We start from the raw sequence: 24717 nt of genomic DNA on the forward strand, positions 1-24717 counted from the left end.
AGATTATTGAAAGCTTAAAAATAAAAGATAAATACTTAGATTTTGGAGACTTAAAAAAAAAAAAGAAAACAACATTCCAGTTTGGACATTTAAATTGGGGAACAGGCAACAATTATTTCCTTTAGTGTAAGTTGTATATGCACTTTGTCCTCTACATTGAAGACAAGAGAATTACTGCATGAACTGATGATAGGATTAAAACGTAAGCTTAATTGAGTTGCCTTTCATTTCACTGTTTTCCATTTATTTCAATGAGTATCCTTAGCCATTGCACTTACTAAGTGTTTGAACTATTTACATAGTTTAGGGCATAAAGCCTTTTTGAAAAGACTTAATTTTTTTCTGAAAATACTGTTGGTAAAATTCTCCTGCTTTTGGTCATGTCTTTGTTTATTTCATTCTCGTTTTTGATTGTTGTGAGGTTATTCCTTTTGAGAGACCAAAAGAGCATCTTCCTAAGATGCATATGAATCGTTCTCATTTTATGTAATAAAAGGCACTGTTTGTTTCTGTGAATGGTGGTATTGTTCAGCTTCAGAATTCCAGCCCACCCTGACTACTGCAACAGACATCCGCCAGCTGGATGGTCTCTGAGGCCCAGTCACAGCCTGAGCTTGCCAGTTCAGGTTACAAAAACCCTCCAGAGGGAAAGAAACATTTTTAGAAGGTTTCTTTGTTCCCACCAGAGGGCGCTGCGAACTGCTCAGGGCTTGGGACTAAGGCTTAGGCGCTGTCTAGAGGAGTGATGTTATGCAAACTTCCAGGGAAGGCTGCTTTATGCCAGTGTTGTTCTAGCTCCCTTTACTGACTGCCCAGGCAGTCACGCAGAGCGCAGGCAGGGGTTCCTCGCACTCTCTCAGCCTGGGAAAAGCCCACAGTCTGGTGTAGAGAGGAGTGGGCAAAGTTACTTCAAGGGGAAAGAGAACACAGTGGTGGAAGATTTTGCTGGCTTTAATTTTGGATAAAAACAGGAGCAAGAGACTTTTTCAGAGGAAAACAATTTACTCTATTGATTGATTAGACATTTATTAAGCAGCCACTGTGTCCATGAACTTTGGAGGCCCTGGGGGACCCAGGATGCTCAGAGCCCAGCATGGACAAGCCAGCCTGTGCAGGGTGGGGGTGCAGGCTTGTCTCCCCGACTCCTCCCCACTAGCCCCAATGCTAAGTCTCCTTCCCAACACAGAGCTCCAGGGGGCATTTCTGTTCCCAGGGGGCTGGCACACAAGGAGGTCCCTGCAGTCTCCTGGTCCAGATTTGCTGAGGACTGTTGGCTCATGGGAGGACCATTCCTGGCGCCTCGCTGCTGGGCTCTTCCTGCGCTCCTGGCACTGTGTGGCCTCCATGGCCTTGTCCTCATTCCCTTCTTTCTCCTCACACACATTCTTCTTGGAGAATATCGCCACGAGCATCTCCTATGTGTTGTGGTACAGCGCCAGACCTTGCCACAATCCTTGAAGCATAAAGCAGGCCTGAACAAGCCTGTGGCAAAGTTCCTGTGTGGTCAGTGACGCAGGGGATGTGTGTCGTGGCTGCTGAAAATTCACCACGTGTGCTCTGAAAGAGGACTTTTCCCTGGTTTATGGATTGACGTCTGAATGACAAGTATTAGGATGATACGACATTTAAATCACACTTAATAAATATTTAACAACTTATCTGAGGGGAAAAAATTGAGCAGTTGAGATAACAGAAATCTAGATCTGACAGCCCCCATATGGCCCTATTTCTGGAGCAGGATCTCCAGCTTCACCCTTTTGCACCCTAGTAAGTAGGAGGGGTATGTGTGTGTGTGTGTGTGTGTGTGTGTGTGTGTATGGGTGGGGGATATGGAGAGGGAAATGACTTTTTTCTTGGGGGTTATGGCTGTTGTCATCAGCACAGGACAACTGGGCTCAGAGCATCTCTCACACCATCTCTACCACGGGTGATTCTGGGTAGCCTGTCAGGGGGAAGGGGACAGCTGACCTGTCATGAGGTGGCATTCACATGACATTTTATGTTAGATTGAGGAAACATCAATCTTTCATGTCAAAGAGGGGAGTGTGACAGAAATTGGGGTCTCAGCCCCACCCCCATCCATTCCAGGTCACCCTGTAGCCACCCCCGGCCCCCATCCCGCCTCAGGTTCTCTGGTCAATAACTTCCCCTGGACTTATCTTTGGGCTCATGGACAGAGGATATATGAATAACAAACTGACTTTGGACTTAACACTTCATTACATCAGAGTAAATCAACCTTGAACTGTTAGTTTTGGAATTTTTGCAAAAAGATAATATAGCCACCCCCTCTCTCCCCAACCCCTGATAACATGCAGTCTCTGTTGGTTTAAACTTTTCCTGAATAACCATTTCCTATTCCTTCTTAAATGAGATGCTCCCTAATTTCTTTTGGTTAAATGTCATGCTGTTTGTTCCTCAAAATATGCTGTATGTTATTATTTGCAGTGAGTGGATGTTATTTTCTAATGACAGTCAAATGACACACTCTCATCTACAGGACACCACCACCTGTCCCCAGACACCACTGCCTGTCCCTGGACACTGCCCTCTGTCCTGGGCACCACTGGACCTTCTTGTGGGCACCTCTCTGACTGCTGGGCACTGCCCTTCCCCACCTCGCTGAAGCTATGGAGCTTCTGTGCCCACTCTGGGGAGAAGAGCTCTTTGCTTTTCTGCATTAGAGGCATCAATGCAGATGCCCTGCGTTTCTCTAGGAACAGTCTCTCTTTAGTTCTTTCTCCAAGGATTCACGGATGAGTTCAAAGCAGACCAGGCCAGGAGACAAATCTGAGTGACAGACACTGTTTTGTTGCTAACTTTGACCATGAAGGAGGCTTCAGAACTAGGCAGGCCCATCAGTCCTGGCTCTATTCTAGGAGGTGAGTTCTGCCCCCAGAAGGCTCCCTACCCGTCCTGCAGACGGCTTCCTGGCGTGGGTTCCCCCAGCCCCCAGATGGCAACCCAGCTGAGGAGGAGGCCGAGGCTCCTCGTACCGAGGAGGTACGACACAAAACATATTAGCTCCTAGGCGACTCTGTCACGTTTGATTCAGGAGAGGGAGCTCAACCTTTTAAAGGCCTCGGGACACTTACATTGGAAAAGAAAATCAAATCATGTTGATCAGGTGTCGAAATTTAATGTTTATGCAAATAAGATAGGAATACAACAAAGTACATATTGATGTGTCATTCATGATCCATATTGTTAACAGAGATAAATTTTTTAATGGAAATTTAGGATAGTAAGGTTGAGGATAGAGGTTGGGAAAAGTTGAAAAAAGCCTTTTTCCTTTTAGATTGTTGTTTATCTGGTTGCTGTGGTATGACTCTAGGTACGTTTGTCAGTGTCAATGTTGGCACTGTTGGCTGGACCATTCAGCTTTCTATTTAGGGGAATCCATTTGGAGCAAAATTGGGTCCATGGTGGTGTGGGCTGGTGGGCAGAGGACAGGACTGAACACTGGGAGGAATCCCCGCTCACCACCCTGCTTGCTGTGCAAATCCCAACACAGGACTTGCTTAAAGCAAGATGGAGAGAGAGCACATTCGGTTTAGATGCTGGGGTTTCCTAACTGGGTTTTTTTCTTGGTCTGTACTTGATCTCTTATTTGACCTATTTAAGTGTTTTTCACTTTATATCAAAAACACACTTTTCAATGAAGACTTTGTATTTGATTCCTTGTTAAATTTGCCTCTGGCAGCCGTTGGGCCACTTATGATCTCTATGATTAACTTGAGCAACTTTAACTTACTGGTTGGGCAGACACCTAACAGAATAGCACTTGGAGGAAAGGGATAAGAGAGACCTTGAGAAAAAGGCTGCCCCCTGGAAAGGCCAGATGAGCTCGGCAACCCTGAAATAACCGGGGGTGCACAGCTCAGGAAAAGGATTTCTTATTAGGCCCCAAACACAGTCCACACCTCTCCACCTCTTGATTCTGCCAACATATTCCATGCAACCATACAGCCATACTCTCATTTCTACCTGTCCAGATCCTCTCTATCCTTCAGGGTGAAGTTCAAAATGCATCCGAGACACCTTTCCTCACCCCTGCCCACCCTCGGCTGGAAGTTATTCTCCCTTTTTGTGAATGCTCGTAGCACTGGCTTCCTTTTATGTATCGCTTATGAATAAGAGGACTGGCTACATGATTTTCATGGCTTGATGCAAAATGAAAACACAGGACCTTTGGTTCAGAAATGATTAAGAGTATGGCACCAAGTGTGGGGCCCAACTGAGTGCAGGAACATACTACGCACAGCATAGTTTCAATGCCCACTCAAACCCTCTTCCAGGGAACCAGGACCTCCTGAGCTGCCCGCCCTCCACACTCCCCACCCAACTTGTTTCAGTGCTCCGGCACCTACTTGCCCAGCTCTTTGCCTCACCTTCACTTAACCGAGAGCTCTCCCTCCTGACCCCCTCCAGCCTCTCTGACCTCTGCCTACTTCTCCTTTCTCCTGAGTCTTGCCTGGTTGATTTCCTTGGGTTGTCCTCTAGCCAAGAAACAAAGAGCAATCTATGGCTTGCTTACCATAATACCATTACCTCCCTTGCTCATTCTGTTCTCCTCCTGTTGCCAGAAATTGCCAACATAAGACAGTCTCTTTGCCAGTATGTTGTTACAGAAAAAGCAGTCCTATTCTTCCACCTGTTCTACTTCTTCTCTCGCTAAGTAGTAATATGAACATCTATCTGGTCCTGGGAATCCTAAGTGTACTATATCTCATTGAGTGCTCTCAATAGTGCTTTGTAGTAGGAGCTATTATTACAGAGGTGTAAACCAACTCAGAGAGGTTAAATAACTCGTCAAAGAGGATAAAGCTGGGGAACGCTTACTCTGAACCACTAAGCTATACTGCCTCTGTCTAGGCTAACTGAAGGCAAAGACCAGCGTCTTAGTTACACTGGATTCCCATGGAACATTTCTGTGCTCTCAGTACTTTTGTGCTATTAATGTTTTTAAGAACTCCCATTTATTGATAGCTCAAATTGTGCAAAGCCCTATACTGACCATTTTGCAAATGTCATCCATTAAATTCTCAACATGCCTCTGCTAGCCAGATTTTACTGCTCATCTTCATCAACAGATGAAGAAACGTAGGCTTTACAAGATTACATCTCTACTTACATGATACGCAGGGAAATAGTGGCACAAGGGTCTGTTCTGTCTCTAAATGCAGAGCTCCTAATCAAGCTAGTCTTCTCCCGTATACTCACCCCAACCCGTCTGGTCCCTCTGCATCTTACTTACCATTATCTTCCTGTTGGTATCCATCCTCCCACTGCCTCAGTCTCCACTAACATCTAGGACCTGGACACTCAATTGTTGCTTAATCCACCAAGTGATTTGGCCTCCTCTTGCACAATCGCTGTCCAGAAAGAGAAAATTTCCCACATTACCTGCTCTGGTCCCATGATCATGCCTTCTAAACTCAAGTCATTGCCTTCTAATTCCTAGCAAGAACATCAGAATCAAAGTGTTTCCATCCCCAAGTGTTTTTACAGGGATCAACAGCAAGGGTTAAAGAAGGGTTACCAGCTGAGAGCCTTGCTGTATTCAAGATGAGTGGAGACCTGGCCCCTCTTGCAAGTTTTCCACTAGCCCCACACATTTCCTCTCTCAACATTCAAGAAATCTAATCAAGGCAATCTATGGAGAAAAATAACTTCTCTTTTGGTTGGTTTTATTATTAATTGTTTTGAGAGTCCAGATAAGTCCTCTGGAAACCAGGAAAAATCATCCTTTCCAATGAGCATAAGTGGCCAACCACCTTTTCCTGGTAATTGTTGAATTATCCTTTACTTGGACACACACATACATGTACAAGTCCCCATCCACTCAGATAGGTATGTCATTTGTTTGACTCTTAATTACTGTTGTTTCAACCTATTTTTTAACCCTTGGGGCCAGTATTGCCTATTCAACAAGATGACTAGGTGGGTTCAGAAATAAGCCATCTGAGAAGTAACTGAAAGACTCAGGTTGATGGAGGCTAAAGAAGGGTAGCAGGATACAATGTGGATGTCTCTGAATACTTAGTAGCTCAATGTATGGATTAGGTAATTGATTTATTCTGTGTAGCTCCTGAGGAGAGAATCTGAGTCTCACTGGTAAGATACAAAGTAGGCAGGTGTTGACTCAATGTGAAGGAAAGACTTTCTAGTATCTAGAGAGATTGAGTAGTAATATGGGCTGCTAGAGATTCTTGAATCTGAATGTCCTCATGCAGACACCAGACACTGGAGGGAGGCTCTGAATTGAGTGGGAGGCAGGCCTAGAACCCCTCAGTCAGCACTCATGTGTGAAGCCCATGTTGGGCAGGAGGTGTGTACTGGGGATACAAGATTGAAAAAGACATAGATATTGCTGTCCACTGGGAAACTTGCAACTCAGCAATTGTGTTCCTCTGGATTTAATGCAGGTTGAGGACATAAAACACACTAGGTAATTCTCTAGTGGGCTCAAAACAATGCCCAAAGGGCTAAGGAGTCAGACCCAACAACCGGACTCTGAAGATAAGAACCATAACTTTCATCTGTTTCTCCTTACTACTTGGCACAACATAAGTGTCCAAGAAACAGCTTTGAAGTGAAAGTATGTATGTCTAGAGAATACTCAATAGAAGTCAATGCATAGATGCACAGAATCTATAATATCGATGCATTATTGAGTGGACCCAATTCAACTCCAGTTTTCCACATGGCGGTTAAATAAGTCCCCAAAGGAACTAAGGGGTAACAAATGATTTGACTCCAATGGCCTCAGAATAACCATTGCACCCTTTGATGGTAAAGCCTCTGTGTCCAAGGGCCCCAGAAAGCTCATGGGGCTCATTAGAATGATGGTTTCACCTGGTATGTTCCTTCTAGTCTGATGAATGGCCGCTCACTTGGTGTTGAAGATATCAAAAGCCCATGATAGAAACCAGCAGGCCAGATGGATGTGATTCTTTGCACTATCATTGTCTAGAAAATATTTAACTAGAAGTAGTAATAATTTACTTTTTATTTACTTTCTAAACTTGAGGTACAGATAATTTCAACACCAGCTGACTGAGTCATCACTAAAATCAACAAGTAAAAATCTTTCTGTAAAATTGATTTCAGGAGTTTTCTACTGAAATTTTGTGCATAAAATAATTTTTAAAATTCTTATCATTGCTAGCCAAATTAAGTACATTTTCCTATTCCTTCCACTTTTCTTCAAATACAGCATATAGCCATGATTTCTGTTATTAAGAATAACAATTTGTTCGCTTTTAGGCAATACCCAGCAACAAAGTTCCTCAGCTTTCTTTGAGTCCTATATTCTTTGGGTTTGGCAGTCATAGAGAAATAAAGAGATTGGACTAAACCCAAGCTCCACCTCTGTGTGATGTGATCACTTCCAGAACCTCCCTGACCTCTACATCTTCCTCCTTAATGGAGTTCTGAGGATTAAAGCACAGAGTCAGGAGTCAGTCTCATTAGTGAGGATGATATTTTCCTGAGGAGGTGCTGTTCCAGCCTCAGGGAGACCAAATCTCCCACTGCTTTTTTAACCCTAAAAATTTCATTTTGTTAGACAGAATGTTTGCGTGGGTATCAAGGCCACACTGAACAATAAATAAAAGGAAATCTGTCAAACAAGAGAATGAAAGGTTTCCCCATAGATTCTTATGTGGTAATGAAAAACTTACTCTAGAATCATTGTGTTCTTGAGGCCAATTTCACACATAGGAACACCAGCCTGATTGGTAAAATAACTTTCCTTAAAAGAGTAGAAAAGTTTGATTAAAAACAAACCTTCTCTCTGTTGTAGGTTGAGATTATGCTTCTTGTTTAAGGCTGTGTCTAGGATGCGTTAAGGGAGAGGCATCAGGCACAATATTTAAGGCGTTACAACCCTGAGAATAAGAGCCCTTTTATATCTTCACCTCCTGGCTTCCCCCACGGTATCTAGTTCAGGCTCCACTCTTCGTTATTTATCTCTTCAAATATATTTCTGTTTAGGATTTAGATTTGTAGAGACAGGTCATGATTATGGTGGTAGGGCTGGAGAAAACTTACAGAACCCTTTCTCCATGCCAAGAAAGGGAGTAATTACCTAAGGTCACTGGGTTGACTGTTTTCCCCCCTGCTGTGGTCAGGCCCACATCTCCCTAATTTGATGCATTGGCCCTGAATACAAAGCATTATTCCAAATCACTTTCAGGACACTGGTCCTAAGTTACCTCCACAAGAGACTTGATGGGTCCTTGGAAAAGAGTGATTTGCCTTCCATTGACCCATGTTTTATGTTTGAGAAATAAATCCTAATCTGTCTCCACAGAGCAAACATTATGATAATTTCATATAATAATTCATAGTTCTTGGCTGATAAGATGTTGCTCTACCATATGAACCAAAGTAAGCCCCTGAAGGCAGACATTGTCTCCTCATCACCATCCTGGCACCTAAAGGCGTGGATAGTACGTGTCCAATGTCCATGTGACCGAAGAAATACCAGGTTCATCAGAAACGAACACTCAGCCTCTCAGGGCCCAGGTTGTTTAAGACTAAAAAGGGCAGTGCCAGGAATCTGACCCAATGATTTAAACACCAACCACTGTCACTTCCTCCCTATGAAAACCAATTGGCCTTCTGGCTTTTGCTGATGTGTATTGACATGTTCATGTCCTGTTTGTGACATACTGGTGTCTTGCTCTTGCTGCCTGATTGGATATTATGCCCCCTTCTTGCTCTATCCTTTCCCTCTGAGTCCTGTATCTGCTGGCAGGGCTAACAGTACCATCTAATCCCCAACAACTCTCACCCCGTTTGCCATGATCCTGCTTGTCCTGACTCTTCACTGGCTATAAGTGCTATTCTGCTTTGGAATAGTTTTGAATGTATCACTGCCTCCTCAGTGGAGATCTCTACTGCAAATTCAGAAGGCCTGGTGCCATCCTGAGTTGCCATCTTCCTAACTCCACTCTCAGCCACCTGGAGCTCTACCAGCAAGTGCTGCCCTGCACCCTGCTGCCATCTCCTGGAGGCTGTTGGTCCTTTTCTCCTTAGGCCTTTGGGTCTGCTCCCCTCAACTTGCTGGAACAAGCCCATGATCTCCTCAAGACATTGTCAAACATAATGTGAATGGAAAGAGAGTTGCTTAAATGCCATGATGTGGGCCTCACAGAAAAGTGCATGAAGAAGTAATTAAAATAATGAAATAAGGCAGGTTTCGAGAAAGTGAATGCCTTCCACTGTTGTCGGCCCGTGAAACTCTCACTCCTTCAATTCTGCATGCTAGCTTACAAGCAGAAGGGAATGGCATGGTAGTTTCAATATGCTGAAAGCAAAGATATTCAACAAAGGATTCTCCAACCAGCTAAGTTAACACTTAGGCAGGTACTAAGAGAAATTGCAGATTGCATAGTAGTTAAGCTGTCCAAGTACCTGGCAAGTCCTGATGTGGGAGGGGCTGGTGCTTCTTAGGACAACCAGCTCGCTGCCAGCACCCCAGGTCAGTACCTGCTCAACAGTCATGTTCCTCATGGTAGACAGTGCTTGACTGCTTCAGATGCACTAAGCGCTCAGGCAAGTTTCGGGATTCTGAGGGGAGGAGAAGGAGATACCCTTTATGACTGTTAAATGAGGTACCTGCATCCCCAGGTAAATCAATTCCAGGCTTGTCTAGAAGTTTGCGCTCTTTTAGGAAGGCAGAGAAGCAGAGAGGTGGTGCTCACAGACCTGTAGTAGGCTTGGAAACCCAGGGAAGCCCCAGGAGTCAAGGTGAGAGAGGGAGAGGTGTTTTTTGGGTTGCCCAGCTAGCTGCCAGCAGCTCAAGTAGGTGAGATTCATGCCTGCTCAACTGCCAGTTTTCCTTATAGTAAGCAGAGTTTGCCCATCTGTGGTGGACCAGGAGATGAAGGGAAACAAGATGGGTTCTATAGCTGCAACATCCAGCAGTTGAGGCTTAGATGTTGAGAACAAACTTCCCTGCTTTTCCTAGGGATGACAGGAGAGCCCTCTGCCGCCTACCCCAGGCAGTGAAATTTGCAGGAATTCAAAATCTGACCACTGCCTCCAGCTTTAGGGAGAGAGGGTGATGGGGACTCCCCACCTCTGTGCAGCAGTTCTAGTGTTATGTCCCCTCAAATCTGACCCTCCTCCACCTGCTCCCTATTTCAAGGCTGGTGGTGGCAGTGGCTGTGTGTTATGCCTCTTTTGTGTTTGCAGCTTCACCCTTCCTCCCAACAGCACCAAATCCATGGGATTTTGGCCTTACACCTTCCTTTTGCAGGTGTGTGCATAATCAGACATCTCCGGTGATAAGCTGATACGAGATGTATGAGATATTAATCTATTTTCTGGGAAGTATTTTCCTGATGAAGCTTACTCTGCCATGTTTGCTGGGCACAGCCTCCATCAATCTATAAACATGATCTTTAAGTCTATGTAATGACATGGGAAAATATTCAAGCTATAATACTAAATGGAAAAAGAATATAAATTGTATATGTAGTGTGATATAAATTATATTAAAGTAATCCTTTGCATAGGAAAAAATAAGATGGCTATACACCAACATTGCTCATCTCTGGGTGGTGAGATTGTGTATTCTTGCTTTTATATGGTAGCCTGATAGGTGAGCTGTTAATTAGTCTTGATTATATGCTTTGTTTTTCTGGCATCACTGAAATAGGACGATACCTAATGCTTTAGAAATTGTCACCCATGGAAAATCCCAAAACAAAAGGGATGCTTCAAGGATGAGAAATGATCAGATAGGATGATCAAATAGGAACTTTATTTTCTTCCCTCACACCCTCCCCCTACCCTCAGATTGGGATGGCAATAGAATCACCTCAAGAATCATGGGAAAATCCCAGAGCAGAGAAGACCTGAGTCACACTTCTTGGCTGGGGAGCATGGAAGGGAAGCAGAGGTGGTACAGAGGCACCACACCACAGCGAGAAGCCCTTAAGTAGCAGGGGGCACCAGAGCAGTGGGGGTGCCACAACTGGAGGGGGGTGTCTAGGCAGACAGGCTTGAAGGCAGCTTACTGGGCACAGCAGCCAAATCTTCTCATGCTTAGCTGAGAGAAGGCATGTGATCTAGAATGAGTCCCACAGCTGAGATAAGGAAACTCTTCAAAGGACACAGAGACAACTGTCCTCCTATGGATTAGAAGGAGACCAGCAGGACATGAACCTGCAGGTGGAAGTGCCTGAAAACCAGGTGAGACAGGTTACCTGGCAGAGATGCCAGCACAGGCCCTTGGAGCACAAGGTAAAGGTGGTGGTGACGGGGTGGCTGGGGCTGGGACAGCTCTCTCTGTCCTTCAATAAAATAGTATTTATATGTTACTCCCCCCACTTCAGGTTTGCATCTAACCTGGGGCGGGGGAGAGAGAGAGAAGAAGCATAAGGACAGGCCTAAATGGCACTGGGCTTCAGCTGAAGTCTCTGGGAAATCAGGATACCTGGCAATGACTAGATTCAATTTTCACAGAAGAGGGCTCAGTCAGAAATTCAACGGTGTTGCGGAAAATACAGTTACATCTCACACACCTGAGTTTCTGAAATAGGAAAGAAAACTCATTGCATAGATTTTAGTGATTTTCAAATTTTCAGTAATGAGTGCATTTTGTATTTTGAAAGATTATTTAAAGACAACGTATAGCAGCCACCAAAATTTGCTTATTCGTCAAGGCACTCAAGAGAATGGGGCATAAGACTGCTGGAAAGTTGTCCATGACTTTGAGGTTCATCTTGTTAGACAACCTGAACTGGTCTGTAGTCTCTAAGGGCCAGGCTCTTTCTCTCAGAGAGAGCTTGAAGTCCTGACCATAACTCCTAAGCCCCTGGCACTTCGATTCTGCATGAGTGCATGAGCAGCTGGGAGTCCTTCTAGCTACCTTCTCTGCCCCTTCACACTCACCTCTCTATGTCCCTCCTCTCCTCCCCCAGCAAATCAGTATTACTAAGTTTCCCCATAGAAGGCCCCTTTTTTTTATTCCAGCCAAGGTTTCATCTCTGAAGCAATATCAAACAACAGAACAAATATACCCCTACACAGTGGTGACCTCTAAATATTTGAAGAGCATACTAGCTTCCATGTTGGGGCTCCTTTGCTCCAGGCTGAACCACGCCAGGTCCTCAGATGATATGACAAGCTCCAAACACCTCGCCATCCTGCCCACCCTCCTTGGAGGTCACGCCCGAGGTTGTCCAGGGCCACTTTAAAGCAGATCCCAGTGCCTTTGTCAGAAAGACTCAATCTACTCCTACTAAGATTGGGAAGGGCACAAAAGGGGCACTTGTGTTCTTAGCTGGCCCCACCCCCACCCCCCGCCGTGTGTTTGCCAGGTGTGTGCTGTTAGACCCAGGTCCCTTCTGCTGCTGTGTGTACTGGTTGGGGGTCTGGGGCTACTGGCACCAATCACACTCACTCAGATTAGTGCCCTTTGGTGTTGTAACTGGCAGGGTCCTGGCAGTGAGGTCTGGGGAAAAGAGGATGAGGAAGTAGGCAACTCCCCACCGCCCTGCTGGGTATAGCCCTTCTGGGGCTACATAACCTCTGCTGCAGGAAGTCCCCCCTTTCACCCCATTCCCACTTCAAGTAGAAACATGTCCCTTGCATCCTTTGATTCTCCAAGCATCTTACCCACGGTCTCCTTCTTCCTCTAGATGATCTGTTCCCTTGCTACGTCTGTGGGCCACATCCTCCTCCTCTTGGAGGAGATAATCCTCCCTCGCATTAAAGGATTTTATCGAACTACTGAAAGTCCCCAGTCCCCCTCACAGACCCCACAGTGTGCTCAGGCCACAACAAGAGCACTACCTCTGCTGCCAACTCCTCAGCACTGCATGGTGGCTGAGCCGCCTCTCCTCACCTCTGCACACACCTCTTCCCTCCACTGCCTCCTCTCTTTGCTGCTGTTCCCATGTTCCAAGCTGACTTTGGAGCATCTCTCCTACCTCAGCCCCCAGCAGCATTGACTTTGGCAGATTTCTGGGACACCAGGAGTGTCATAACTTGTTTGCTTTTCCGGGCCTGATGTTTGCCAGGAGTTTTTTGGAAACAGAACAGAAATCATCCCAAGTCCTTATGCAATTTCTCTGGTGGCTCTGACAGATAAATAAAACCCTCAGCCCCTCTATCCATGTACCTTTTCCAGCAGAGCACCTGGGTTGGTCCTGAAGGCTCCCATCACCTGCACACCTGCTGGGGCCTCTCTGGAGCAGCCATGCAGTGCCTCATCCTGCTTCTTTGCCTTGCTCAGCTCTGGGGCTGCCAATCTGTCCCTCTTGGCGGAGGGCTGGCTTACAGGGAGCTGAGCTGTGATGATCCTGAGACAGAGCAAGCAGCCGGGGTGGCCATAACCTTCATCAATGCCAACCTTCTTAAGGGCTTCAAGCAGATCTTGAACCGGATTGATAAAGTGAGGGTGTGGCCTCGGGTAAGTGAAGCTGCAATGTAGGAGCTGAAAGAATGTGCATGGAAAGCTCAACTTGGCATCTCCAAAGAGCACATCTCCCCACACAAGTGGAACTGTAAAGGGGTGAGCGCTCTGCTTCTTGCAGGCATGAAGAAAGGGTCAGGCAGAGGTCAAAAGAAGACATTCTTTACCGGAGTCACAGGTCTCAAGGAGGGTCCTGAATTGGGGGTGGGAGGCGGTTGGAGAGTATGTAAAAGGTTTCGAATGATATTTTGAAGATCACAGGTAGAAAGTGTAACTTCATCAGAAAAACTAGGGCTGAAAAGATAGGATTCTTATGTCAAATCACCACTAACTAGAAATCATTTATCTCTTTTGGCTTCCATTTCTCTGAAGAAGACTGAGAGTGAATGAAATTGATATTTGACAGCTAACTACTATGAGATATCATCTCCTTATCCCTTCCTCAAATATCCCCTCCTTACCCCTTCTGCTCTCCAGGCCTGCATGGTAGGTAGTGCACATGAGAAAACCAAGGATCTGACATATTAGGGCATTTTTTTTTTTTTCCCAAGGTCATATAATTAGTAAGCATAGGCTTGGGATTTGATTCTACACCTTTGCTCCTTCCTCTGATTCAGTTTTGGGTGCTATGGGAGATATTAGGTTGAACCATATGAAATTCCATTTTTTGTGTATCTAAACCAGCCAAATACTGGCAATTTTTGTGGCTCAGCTTCTCACAAAGGAGGGAAAGACAATGTGCCCTTGAGAGCTTTATGACCTAGGAAGGTAAGTAAGGTAAATACAGGACATCTGGGCTGACTGACTGACATCTGATCTCACAATGGGACAAAATATTTGAAATCAGGATTGCCGCAGGTGGATTTGAGAAGAGCTGCAATTATATTGTAGCTCAGATGATCAGAAAACACTGCTTCTTGCAGGAGGGGAGACTAAATCTTTTAGCACTAGGGCGGCAGGCAGAGCTGAGTTGAAAGAAAAAAAGGCAAATTTATACCTTCTGTATTTCCCAGGCTTTGAAGAAAGGATACAGAACAGGTGAACAGACAAGAAAAGCTCCAAGGAGCTGTGCAAGCTGGGCTACCATGGTCTTCTCTGCCTGGCTAGTGCCTTACACACAGCATCCTCAGTGCCCGCGGGAGGCGCGCTCTTCCTCCTTACTACCAGCAGGGGGAAGTCGAGAGCAACAAGTGTCCATCCAGCTATCTACTGGCCAAAAGACAAAAAGTAGAAACCTTTCCTTTAGAAGGACAAAGAAAATGGGAAAGAAAGCAAGCAGATGCTGAAAAGGGAGGAAGAAAAAGTAGAGGGAGGGTGGAGAAGATAAAGTGAAGACAATTACAACACCTTTTCTTAGCTGATTGACTGAAAAAAGTCCAAAGCTGACATTTTCAAAACCTACTAAAGGGGTGAAAGTTTAAATGTTAAATAAGGATGAACACTCATGTTCAGCCCCCAGGTAGCATTCAGAAAGATGACTGGCTCCATCAGCCTGTCTAAACCAAGCACTTCTCCTCCCTGCAAACCCCATTCAGAGCTTGCCCAGCCAACTCAGGAAGACATGAGAAGCTCATTCCATTTACCCACAGGCCAACCGGCAGTTAGATGGAGGTGCAGGCTAACTATAGGGATGACATCCCCCTCACGTCTCCAGCAGGGGTGGGTTCAAACCCAATGGGGGATCATATTTTGGCTGGCTCAACAGAAGCAGGGAACTGACCGCTCACCTCCTTTCAATGTCTCCACAGCGGCCCGTAGGAGAGGTGTTTGAGCTTGAACTAGACACCTTGGAAACCACCTGCCACGCCCTAGACCCCACCCCTGTGGAAAACTGCACCGTGAGGCAGGTGGCACAGCATGTAAGTGCCCCTCTTGGGTGACTGAGGGTGGTGCCCCTCCCACTTCCATTGTGGTTGTGCACAGAGCAGGCCCATTTTATCCAGTTCCCAGCCTGCCTTCCAAGTTGGCCCTTGGGCAGTTTCTAAGAGTGTCATTTAGGCCACTGTCCTTTGAGCTGATTTTTGCAACAGTCTAACTCTCTGGTCTGATACCAGAAGTTGTCGAATTGCAGTATCAACCAATGAAGATGGTTTGGTGAGGCTAGCCTGTGACAACCATGCCTGAGGCCACTCCTCCTGGGTGAGAAGGTGGAAGGCCAGCCCTCCTCCTGGCTTTCACTGTGGCCTTATTTCTCCAGGCTGTGGAAGGAGACTGTGATTTCCACCTGCTGAAAGAGGACGGCAAGTTTTCAGTGTTGTCTGCAAAATGTGATTCCAGTCCAGGTAAAGATGATCAGTCTTGTTATTTTAATCTTGTAGAGAGAAGTGAGGAAGGAATCTAAATTGTTTTCAGTATAATTAGTTTTGCCACTTTATTAGTAAGGAAAGGGAGAAGGTAAATCCGCCAGGAGTGTTTGGCGGATTTTAAAACTGTTTTTTAAGGCACTGTTCCTTCTTGAGGTGAAAAAGTCTCCTTTGAGAGGCTCCTGCAAGAAAGATCAGAAAGGCCGGAGCCATCAGAAGGGTCTGTTATTAAGAAGCAGCGAAACTAACGAAACATGGCTTAGCTTTTCTAAATAAACAAAGCTGGGGTGAACTCCACAAAATCCCAACCCATATCGGGGGTGCTTCTGTCTGTGCATAGACTCGGCTGAGGACGTGCGGAAGGTGTGTCCAAAGTGTCCCCTGCTGGCCCCGATGAATGACACCAGAGTGGTGCAAGCCATAAACAAGGCGCTGGCTGCCTTCAACGCTCAGAGCAACGGCTCCTACTACCTGCTTGTGGAAATTTCCCGGGCTCAAATTGTGGTAAGACTGAGACCGAAATTTCTGACAGTCCGGTAGAACTTTGGGGATATACGTGGTGAAACGGGTGAGGGACAGAGCAGATGCGGGGATTGCAACAGAGAGGACAAAGTGGGTGGTGGGAGAAAAAGCAAAAAAGAGGGCTTAGGGGTAGAGGACCTTGAGTGTCCAGAGGACAAAGAAGCTTCTGAGACTCTCAGTGCTAAAGTGCTGTCACCGAAAAGGGTTCCCACACAGATAGGCGGGTCCTCAGTTCTTCCTTCTAGTTCAGCTGGGCTCCCTGTTCAAGGGTGGGAGTGATGTCCACCTCATCATCGCTCATCACCCCTGTGCAAGTTAACACTCCTCTAATTGACTGGTAGAAAGGGAGGCGCCTACTTAAATACTAAAAGGCATATAATGCAGGATCTGAAAGTGGCTTTTAAATCACTAAAAAAAAATTTTGATTGTGACAATGCAAGTGTCTGTATACTCCAAGAGCTATAAAAAACAAGAGCACAAGCATCATCCATACTTTCACCTACATTCTCCATTTGATCCTGCTCCATAAAAAAGGTAGAAGAGGGGTTCATCTCTTCACTCTCCTGCCCCATCTGCAGTAGCCTGTGTGTGGAAGAGGGGGCAGAGGAGGAGGAGGAGGGGTCGTGCTCAGGTCAGGCTTCAGCAAGGATCCCCTGGAAGCCTCTGGCTATGCAGCTGCTATGCAGGAATGTGCTCCCTGGCCTTGGGCAAGACTGTGGCTCCCTCTGCTTCCTCCTATCTTTCCTTCCTGCCTTTTTCATGCTAAGTCACGTTTCCTCACAAGCATTTCATTTCTTCTCATTAGCCTGTCCCACCTTACACCTATGTGGAGTTTGTAGTGGCTGCCACAGACTGTGTTGCTAAAGAGGTGACAGACCCAGCTGCATGCAACTTGTTGGCGGAAAAGGTGAGTGGGCCAGGCCCCAGGGCAATAAAGCTGGTCCTAGTGTTATAGAGCAGCCCCGATATTGAACGGGTTCCTGGCTGTGGGTCCTCACCCGCGCGCTTAAAAGGGACTTATGAATACTCCACTACAGACACACACAAAAGGTTAATAAAAGGTTTTTTTACAAGGGAAAAGGAAATAAGGAAAATGTACAACTCAGGGAGAAAATAGGGAAATAAAGTCTTTAATGCTTCCTACCTGATCCGACGACCTGGAAACCCAAAGGCACTCTCTGAGCTCGCCAGACGCTGCGAGCTGGCGGAGAGCCAAAATGGGGGACCCCTCCAAAGCCCACGTGTCTGGCTTTAACCCCACCTGGCTGCTTAACCCCACCCTCAGGTCCCAGCCACCTTCCCTTTGGTGGTGATGGGATTTGGAGTTCCCAGTGTCTTTGGCTTTGGCCTGGGGTGGGGGTGGAGTCCACAAAGCCTGTATGGAATTAGCTTTAGGACATCCTTTTCCCCCTAACACTAGAACACAGCAGACTTGAGCAAGTGAGTGGCCAGGGCTGCAGAAACAGCCAGCAGTTTGACATGCCTCTTCCTGGGTCCTCTGGGGTGTCACCTGCCTCCTTTAGAGCTGCTGCCAAATCATCTCACCCATTGGACGCCCTTGGAGTTGGGAGTAAGACACAGGCTATTTCCTAATTAGGCTGAGTGGTGCTGGATGACTGAGGGTATGAAGTGTAGACTGCCAGGGTGTACCTCTGACTTGAAACATTTTAAGTCCTCGAGCTCTTGCATCCACTTCTAGAAATTCAGCCTAAAGAAGTCATCCTAAATATTTGACAGAAATGTATCTATAAAGATGATTTATTATGGACGTAAAATAACCCAAAAGAAATTTCAATGCCCATCATAAAGGGGTCATTGAATAAAATATGATACATCAGCAAATAGAAAATTATGCACATCCTAAAAATATATTCTCAAGGAATAATGAATGATATAAGAAAATGTTACACTGTAGTAAGTGAAAAATACAGGATACAAAATGGTATTATCACAAATATCTCAATTTTTTAAATAATGTTTAATAGTATCTAAAAGTAAGAAAGACACACATGGTTGTGAACAAAAACTCTCCTGAGTCACCGCCATTTTGGGGATTATTGGTGATCTTCTTCTATCTCAAAAGAATCTATTGTCTGTATCATATATCAATTTATTTATCACAGAACTTCTCTAAGCAGAAAACTGTAAACTTTGGAAAAGTGCTTTCTTAAAAAGGAATTAAGGATTTCTGTTTTTTGCCTTGATATGTTGGAGTATCAGTGACTGAGGGAGGAGTCCGTGTTTTGAATCAACTCATATAATTTCTCTCTTTATGGGCAGCAATATGGCTTCTGTAAAGGGTCTCACATTCAACGGCTTGGTGGGGAAGAGGTTGAGGTTTCCTGCACCATGTTCCAAGCACAGGTAATGGTTTCTTGGATCCACTTGCCCTCATCTTCAGAATTCATGAATGCCTAATGGTTATTTACTGTGTTAGTAATTTCAGGGTACTTGCTGCCCTGTCCTTCTGACCCCATAGTCTAAATAGCCATGGTATGTGAAAGCATCAATAAACGAAAGGCTACTGTAGTTATGTGTTCCTTTCCCACAAACTAATGGTTACAGGGTAGAACTACTCTAGTGGGAAGCGACAAGGCCACCTTTTGATTTATACAGGTTTGGGAGTGGTTTTCTGAATGTGCAGAGGCCACATCTGCCTGGCAGTTTCTAGAGACTGAGTGTAGATGATAAAGGGGGTGATGCTGTTGATGAGGGTTAACTGTGAGGTGGTGTGCTTTTGCTCATGGGACTTGTGTGCGTAAATCCACTGTCCCCAATACAGTTGGTGAGACTGAGGCTATTATAGACTTGTTATCTCTCCTCTGTAGCTCTGATGGCAATCCTTTGCACCTAGGTAGTTCTTCGTTGCCAGATCCCTTCAGATAAAAGTAATACTGTGAGCGAATAAGGTGAAGCTTCCACCCAGAACATGGGTGGCGTGGTCCGGAAGAAGAAAGGTAGATAACCTAAGGAAATGTCCTCTCTTTTCATGTGTTCCCACAGCCCCTACCAGCTGGCAACAATGGAGGGGGGCCTACCCCTGTGGCAGATGCAGCTGCTCCTGCACCTTCTCCAGCTAATCCGGCTCCAGCAGCTCTGGTGGTGGCAGCCAAGGTGGCAGCTCCTGTGGGACCGCCGGTATCCCCAGTACACCATGATTTGCGCCATTCCTTCCCGAGTGTGGCCTCAGTGGAGTCAGCCTCAGGAGAATCCTTCAGTGTGAAGAAACAACCCAAGCCAGGCACCGCCGTTGCTGCTGGTCCACTGGTTCGCCCATGCCCTGGGAGAATCAGACACTTTAAGGTCTAGATGAAGGTGAGGGATGAGAAGTTTTGGCACAGAGAGCATAGCCACCATTGTGTCCAAGAATATGGGGAGGCCTGGAGACCCTGTCTACTAACAAAGCAAGTGCCCTTGCCTACTAACAAAGCAAGTGCTTGGTCAAGACAAGCCAAGTCTTGAACCCCAACTTTTCTCCATACCTGAGGACAGAAACAGAAGGGGTGATGCTTATGTTTTCTGGAAGGCATAGGCTGGTAATTGGTTGTCCTTATTTGGATGCTAAGCCATCACCATTGGGTTCTCTGCCTTCTGGTTGACCTTACAAAAACAATTAGAACTGTGACTTTGAAAGGTGCTCTTGTCAAGTTTATATCTGCTTATTAATAAAAGTGCCTGAAGGACCTTCCTTATTAAAAAGGTTCTAAGCTAATACTTGGTCATGATTATTGCCTACTTCATGAGTCACACAAAAATCCCTTGGCAAAATCAAAGTGATAATAAAAAAGAAAATGAAAGGTTGCTGTATACACAGGAAATCCAGAGGATATGTCCATTTTCTTATGAAAAAACTCATTATTTTCATTTCATAAAGGATAGAAAATGTTGCTAAAGGATCTTTGCACAGCAGTATATACAAAGAAATCACTGGATTCCCTCACACCCTGATAAGATGGATTGGTAATTAACACTGGATTTTCACTGTAAAACATAAATATGTTCATTATTTATGTTTAAAATAATTGTTGAATGCCCCATATACAAGCCATTTCATGATAAAGGATTGGTATTTCTAGCCAATCTGTTGAAAGGCCTTAAGTTAAAACTGATTTACAGTACAACTGGAGGAGGTGAATTGCAGGCATATATGTAAGACACAATGCAAGTGCTTAGATAGTCGAAGGGGATAAATATTTTCCTTCATAGAATGATACCTGGACAATTTCCATTCTTCTCCCCTAGAGTTAAGTAGTTCTTAAGTTGTGCTTAAGTTGTTAAGCAACCTCGATGATGGGCTCTCAGGTGGAATTTTAATGGCTAGCACTAATAGCGTGAGAGGCTTTTCTGAAACAAGAAGAGTGAAACAAGCATTGACACTAACATTATCACTCTTGCCTAGAGTTTTGCCAATAGTCCAGTAAAAATAAAGAATGCCAAGAAGGCAGGAGAACCACTTGGTATCTCAGAAGCCAGGGAATTAAGGAAGGTATGGTCAATCAGGCTAAATGCTATGGAAAAAGCAGCCAGAGTGAGGACACAGGAAAGGTCATTGGGTTAGTGACCAGACTGGCGGGCGTGGTAACCATACAGGACATGGCGACCAGCAGCAGAATCAGTTTTACTAGGCAGGAGAATGTGAAATCTTGGCGGCAGAGGATTGCCTGGTGGTTCTGAAGAGCAAATAGAGAGACACCTGTGTTCCCCTCTTTAGTAACATTCACGACAAAGGGGGAGAGAGAGGTTGTATTGCAAAAGTGCAACTGTGTGGGGTTAAGACTTTGTTTTCAGGGAAGAAGAATTTTCACCATTTAGGGCAAAAAATAGGAAGAGATGCAGGATAGTGAAGTGGGGAGGTGATGGGCTGGGGAGACCTATAGTGGAGGAGTGGAAATCAGTGGTCTGGGCAGGATTTCCTTGAACGACCTTGCAAGAGGATCCTGAAAAGATACCTTTCACCCAACAGTAAAAAAAAGAAATCTGCTCTCCACCCTTGCCACACACAGGTGTGTCTGTGAGGGAGCACATGGATATCAAGTTGTGTTTCATGGCAGGCAGGTGATCTATAGGCAAACCAAAGTAACTTTTGTGAAAGGGAAAAGAGTAGATTTCTGATACTCGCCCCCACAAGGATTATACGTTCCCACAGATCTACAAAGCAGGGAGTGCAAACTCCAGCAACTCACAAGATTAGTCACTGGCTTGTGGGGAGAAGTATGAGAAATCTAATTTTCTGTTTTTAAAGAATTTTCTGAAGCTTTTACTACTCTTTCTGTGGAAAATAATGTATTTTACTACATTATTGTTTGCATACAACTACCATATGACAGTGACTAAGCTATGGAAACAACCCAAATGCCCCAAAATAGATGAGTGGATCAAGAAGCTGTGGCACATATACACAATGGAATATTACTGAGCAATCAAAAAAGATAAACTCATGCAATTTGCAGCAACATGGATGGAGCCAGAAGGGATCATGCTCAGCGAAGCAAGTCAGAAAGAAAAAGAAAAATGCCCGATGGTCTCACTCATAGCAGGAATTTAGAAAACCTAAGTAAGGGACCAGGAAAAAGACTGACTATAATAAAGTAAAAATCAAAGTCAACAAACAACTACAAACCAGAGACACACTACAGGGGGGATGGAGGGAGTAGGATCAAAACAAGGGGGGTGGGAATTGTATGGGGACTATAACCAAGATGAAAATGCATACACTGTGCAAAAATGAAAAAAAGATGTAAAAAATAAATAAAATTTAAAAAATAAATTTTGTGTCATTATAAAATGCATTAGAAAAACATGGCATGATATTTCTTTTCTTTTTAGTTAATTAACACTTTACAGTGTTTACTCACCTAGCAGCAAACTCTGTCCTATATTTTTTAAATTAAATTTTTCTTGATACAGCATTGGTTTAATACTATGTAAATTCTGGGAGTACAGCTTCACATTTTGATATAGGTGTGTACCTCACTGCACCCTCCATGGTAGTTCTAGAGTCAAATTTTATTCATCAATGTCAGATTGACTCCCTGGAGCCCTGCCTCTCACTTCCTTTCTCTTCCCCTCTGGTAAATACCATATTTTTCTTAGCGTCTAAGAGTTATTTTTGTCATATTTTGTGATTTTTATTTTCTTTATGTTCCATATATAATCCTTCCAGTCTTCTCATGGCTTAATAGCTCATTTCTTTTTAGTTTAGAGTAATATTCCATTGTCTGGATACGAATAATTTATTCATTGATTCATCTCTGAAAAGTGTCTTTGTTGCTGGAGAAGCTCGGAAATTATGAGTAAAGCTGCTATAAATACCCGTGTGCAGGTTTTTGTGTGGACATAAGTTTTCAACTCATTTGGGCAAATACCAAGGAGTGTGGTCGCTGGAATACTTGTATATTGTAAGAAATGCTCAGCTGTCTTCTGAAGTGACTATGACATTTTGCATTCCCACCAGCCTTGAATAATTGTTTTTCTGCTCCACATTCACACAGCATTGGGTGTTGTCAGTATTTTGATTTTGGCTTTTCTTATAGGAGTGTAGTGTTATGTCATCTTTTAATTTTCATTTCCCTGTTGACATATGATGTGGAGTATCTTTTCATGTGCTTATTGTCATCTGATTATCTTTGGTGAGGTTCAAACTTTTGACGATTTTTAAACTGATTTATTCATTTTTTAGTGGTGATTTTTAAAAGCTTTTTTGTACGTTTCTTATAAAGTCCTTTATCAGATATATCTTTTATAAATATTTTCTCCCAATCTGGTTTATTACTCACTCTCTTAAGGTATTCATTTTTTATTTATATTTACAAAGAAAGAGAGAAATTAAGCTTAGCAATATTTAGCATATTCTATAACATTTCCTCCTTCTGCAGTAAGTATAGTTAATTTTGGTCTTTCCTCTCTAATGGCCCTACACCCTCAGCATATAAACATACCCATATATCTTCCATGTGTTGCTTTCTCTGTTCAGGTAAGCTTTTACTAACAAGAGCCTATGCCAGCTTGTTTCCATTTCCTAAATTCCCACTCATTTACTGCAGTTTGGCTTCACCCCGCCGCGCCACTGCACTGCTGACAACAAAGGCCAGGGACCTCCTGCCTGATGAATCCAGTGGACACTTGATTAACCCGTATTTTATTCAAGTTTTCAGTGGCATCCGACCCTCTGAGCACCTTTTCTTTTTTTTATTCAGTCCTTCATAGTCTGTGCAGCCTGGTTTCTCCTCTGCAACATTCAATCTCAGACTCTTAAAATTGTTTCTTTAATTTGTTTTCCTCCATTTGTCCCTTACATATTAGATTTTTCAGCGTTCCATCTTGAATCTCATTTTATCACTTCTTCTGCCCTCCCAGTGTGAGCTCATCCACGGCCATTGTCTCAGCCTCCTGTGGTACTAATTATCCTACTCATCCCACTAAAGCTTCAGACCCCTGTATCCACGCACGACCACAAATCGCACGTAGAGATCTTTCAGGCCCTCTTTTGAACACTTGCAGACTCAGTTCTCCATCTCCCCCTCTTGGCCTGCTCCACACCTGTGATGGTAGCCCCGCTTCTTAGCCCAGGCACATCGATGAACCTCCAGGGTCATTCTTCACCCCTCCCCTTCCTCACTGCCCTAATGGGTGGATCACAAGTCTTGAATTCCACATCCTAAATATATCTCACATCCATCACTTCCTCTCTCACTGCACTATCACCTCTGTCTCTGCAGGAGGGTCCCCTCCAATGGTCTCCTTATTGATGCTCTTGCCAGTCAGGGTTCAACCAGAGGAACAGAACCAGTGGGAGGTTTTTGCAGGAAATCGAACTGTGCAATTGTAGGGGCTGGGTAAACATTCCCTGTAACTCTCTCTCTGTATCTGACCATAGAGGTTGAGGTCCACAGTGTAGGCGTTTGTGAAGACAAGATCAATATTAAGTGGGGAGATCAGAGAAGGTGAAACCCAAAAACATGCACTGGAATCTCATAGAGATGGACTAACACCCACCCTTACCCACTACTGATATGAATACAGGTTGTTATAATTTTTTGAAGGGCAATATGTAAAGAACATCAAAAGCTTTTACATTATGTGTTGCTTTTAACCCAGTAACTCCAGTTAGATGCATTGCACTAAGAAAATAATTAAGGGTGTGAACGAACATACACCCACAAGAATGTTAATCGTAGGGTTGTTTATAATAGTGGCATTTTGGAAGCAGTCTACATGTCTATCAAAGTGAATTGGTTCAACTAATTCTATCAAGTGTCAATGTAATACTATGTACTCATTAAAATTAAGTTGTAAGTGGGTTACTTGTGAAAATTTTATCATCTATAGTTGGATATTAAAAGCAAGTTATAATTTACTCAGTACAATATTATTTTTACATAAAAATGTGTGTGATGCATGCATTAGAAAATCAAAAAGAGATGCAGTCACTATTATTAATAGTGTAGTAGAAAATTA

General features: G+C 44.4%; 1 protein-coding gene across 1 annotated transcript; it reads left to right on the forward strand.

Moving 5' to 3' along the window:
* Positions 1-13219: 13219 nt before the first annotated feature.
* AHSG (alpha 2-HS glycoprotein) lies at positions 13220-19938 on the forward strand. The gene is made up of 7 exons (XM_037524540.2): positions 13220-13432; positions 15184-15294; positions 15633-15717; positions 16079-16242; positions 17066-17167; positions 18541-18624; positions 19264-19938. The coding sequence occupies exons 1-7, from the start codon at positions 13220-13222 to the stop codon at positions 19567-19569; spliced, it is 1065 nt and encodes a 354-aa protein (XP_037380437.1). The 3' UTR covers positions 19570-19938.
* The last annotated feature ends 4779 nt before the right edge of the window (positions 19939-24717 follow it).

Source organism: Talpa occidentalis, unplaced genomic scaffold (assembly GCF_014898055.3).
Source record: "Talpa occidentalis isolate TD23 unplaced genomic scaffold, MPIMG_talOcc4v2.1 talOcc4.4, whole genome shotgun sequence".
Taxonomy (NCBI): Eukaryota; Metazoa; Chordata; class Mammalia; order Eulipotyphla; family Talpidae; genus Talpa; species Talpa occidentalis.

Coding starts and splice junctions, on each gene's coding strand:
- AHSG (XM_037524540.2), top strand. CDS start 13,220: ATGCAGTGCCTCATCCTGCTTCTTTGCCTTGCTCAGCTCTGGGGCTGC. Junction 15,718..16,078: donor AAAATGTGATTCCAGTCCAG/GTAAAGATGATC, acceptor GTCTGTGCATAG/ACTCGGCTGAGGACGTGCGG. Junction 17,168..18,540: donor GCAACTTGTTGGCGGAAAAG/GTGAGTGGGCCA, acceptor CTTTATGGGCAG/CAATATGGCTTCTGTAAAGG.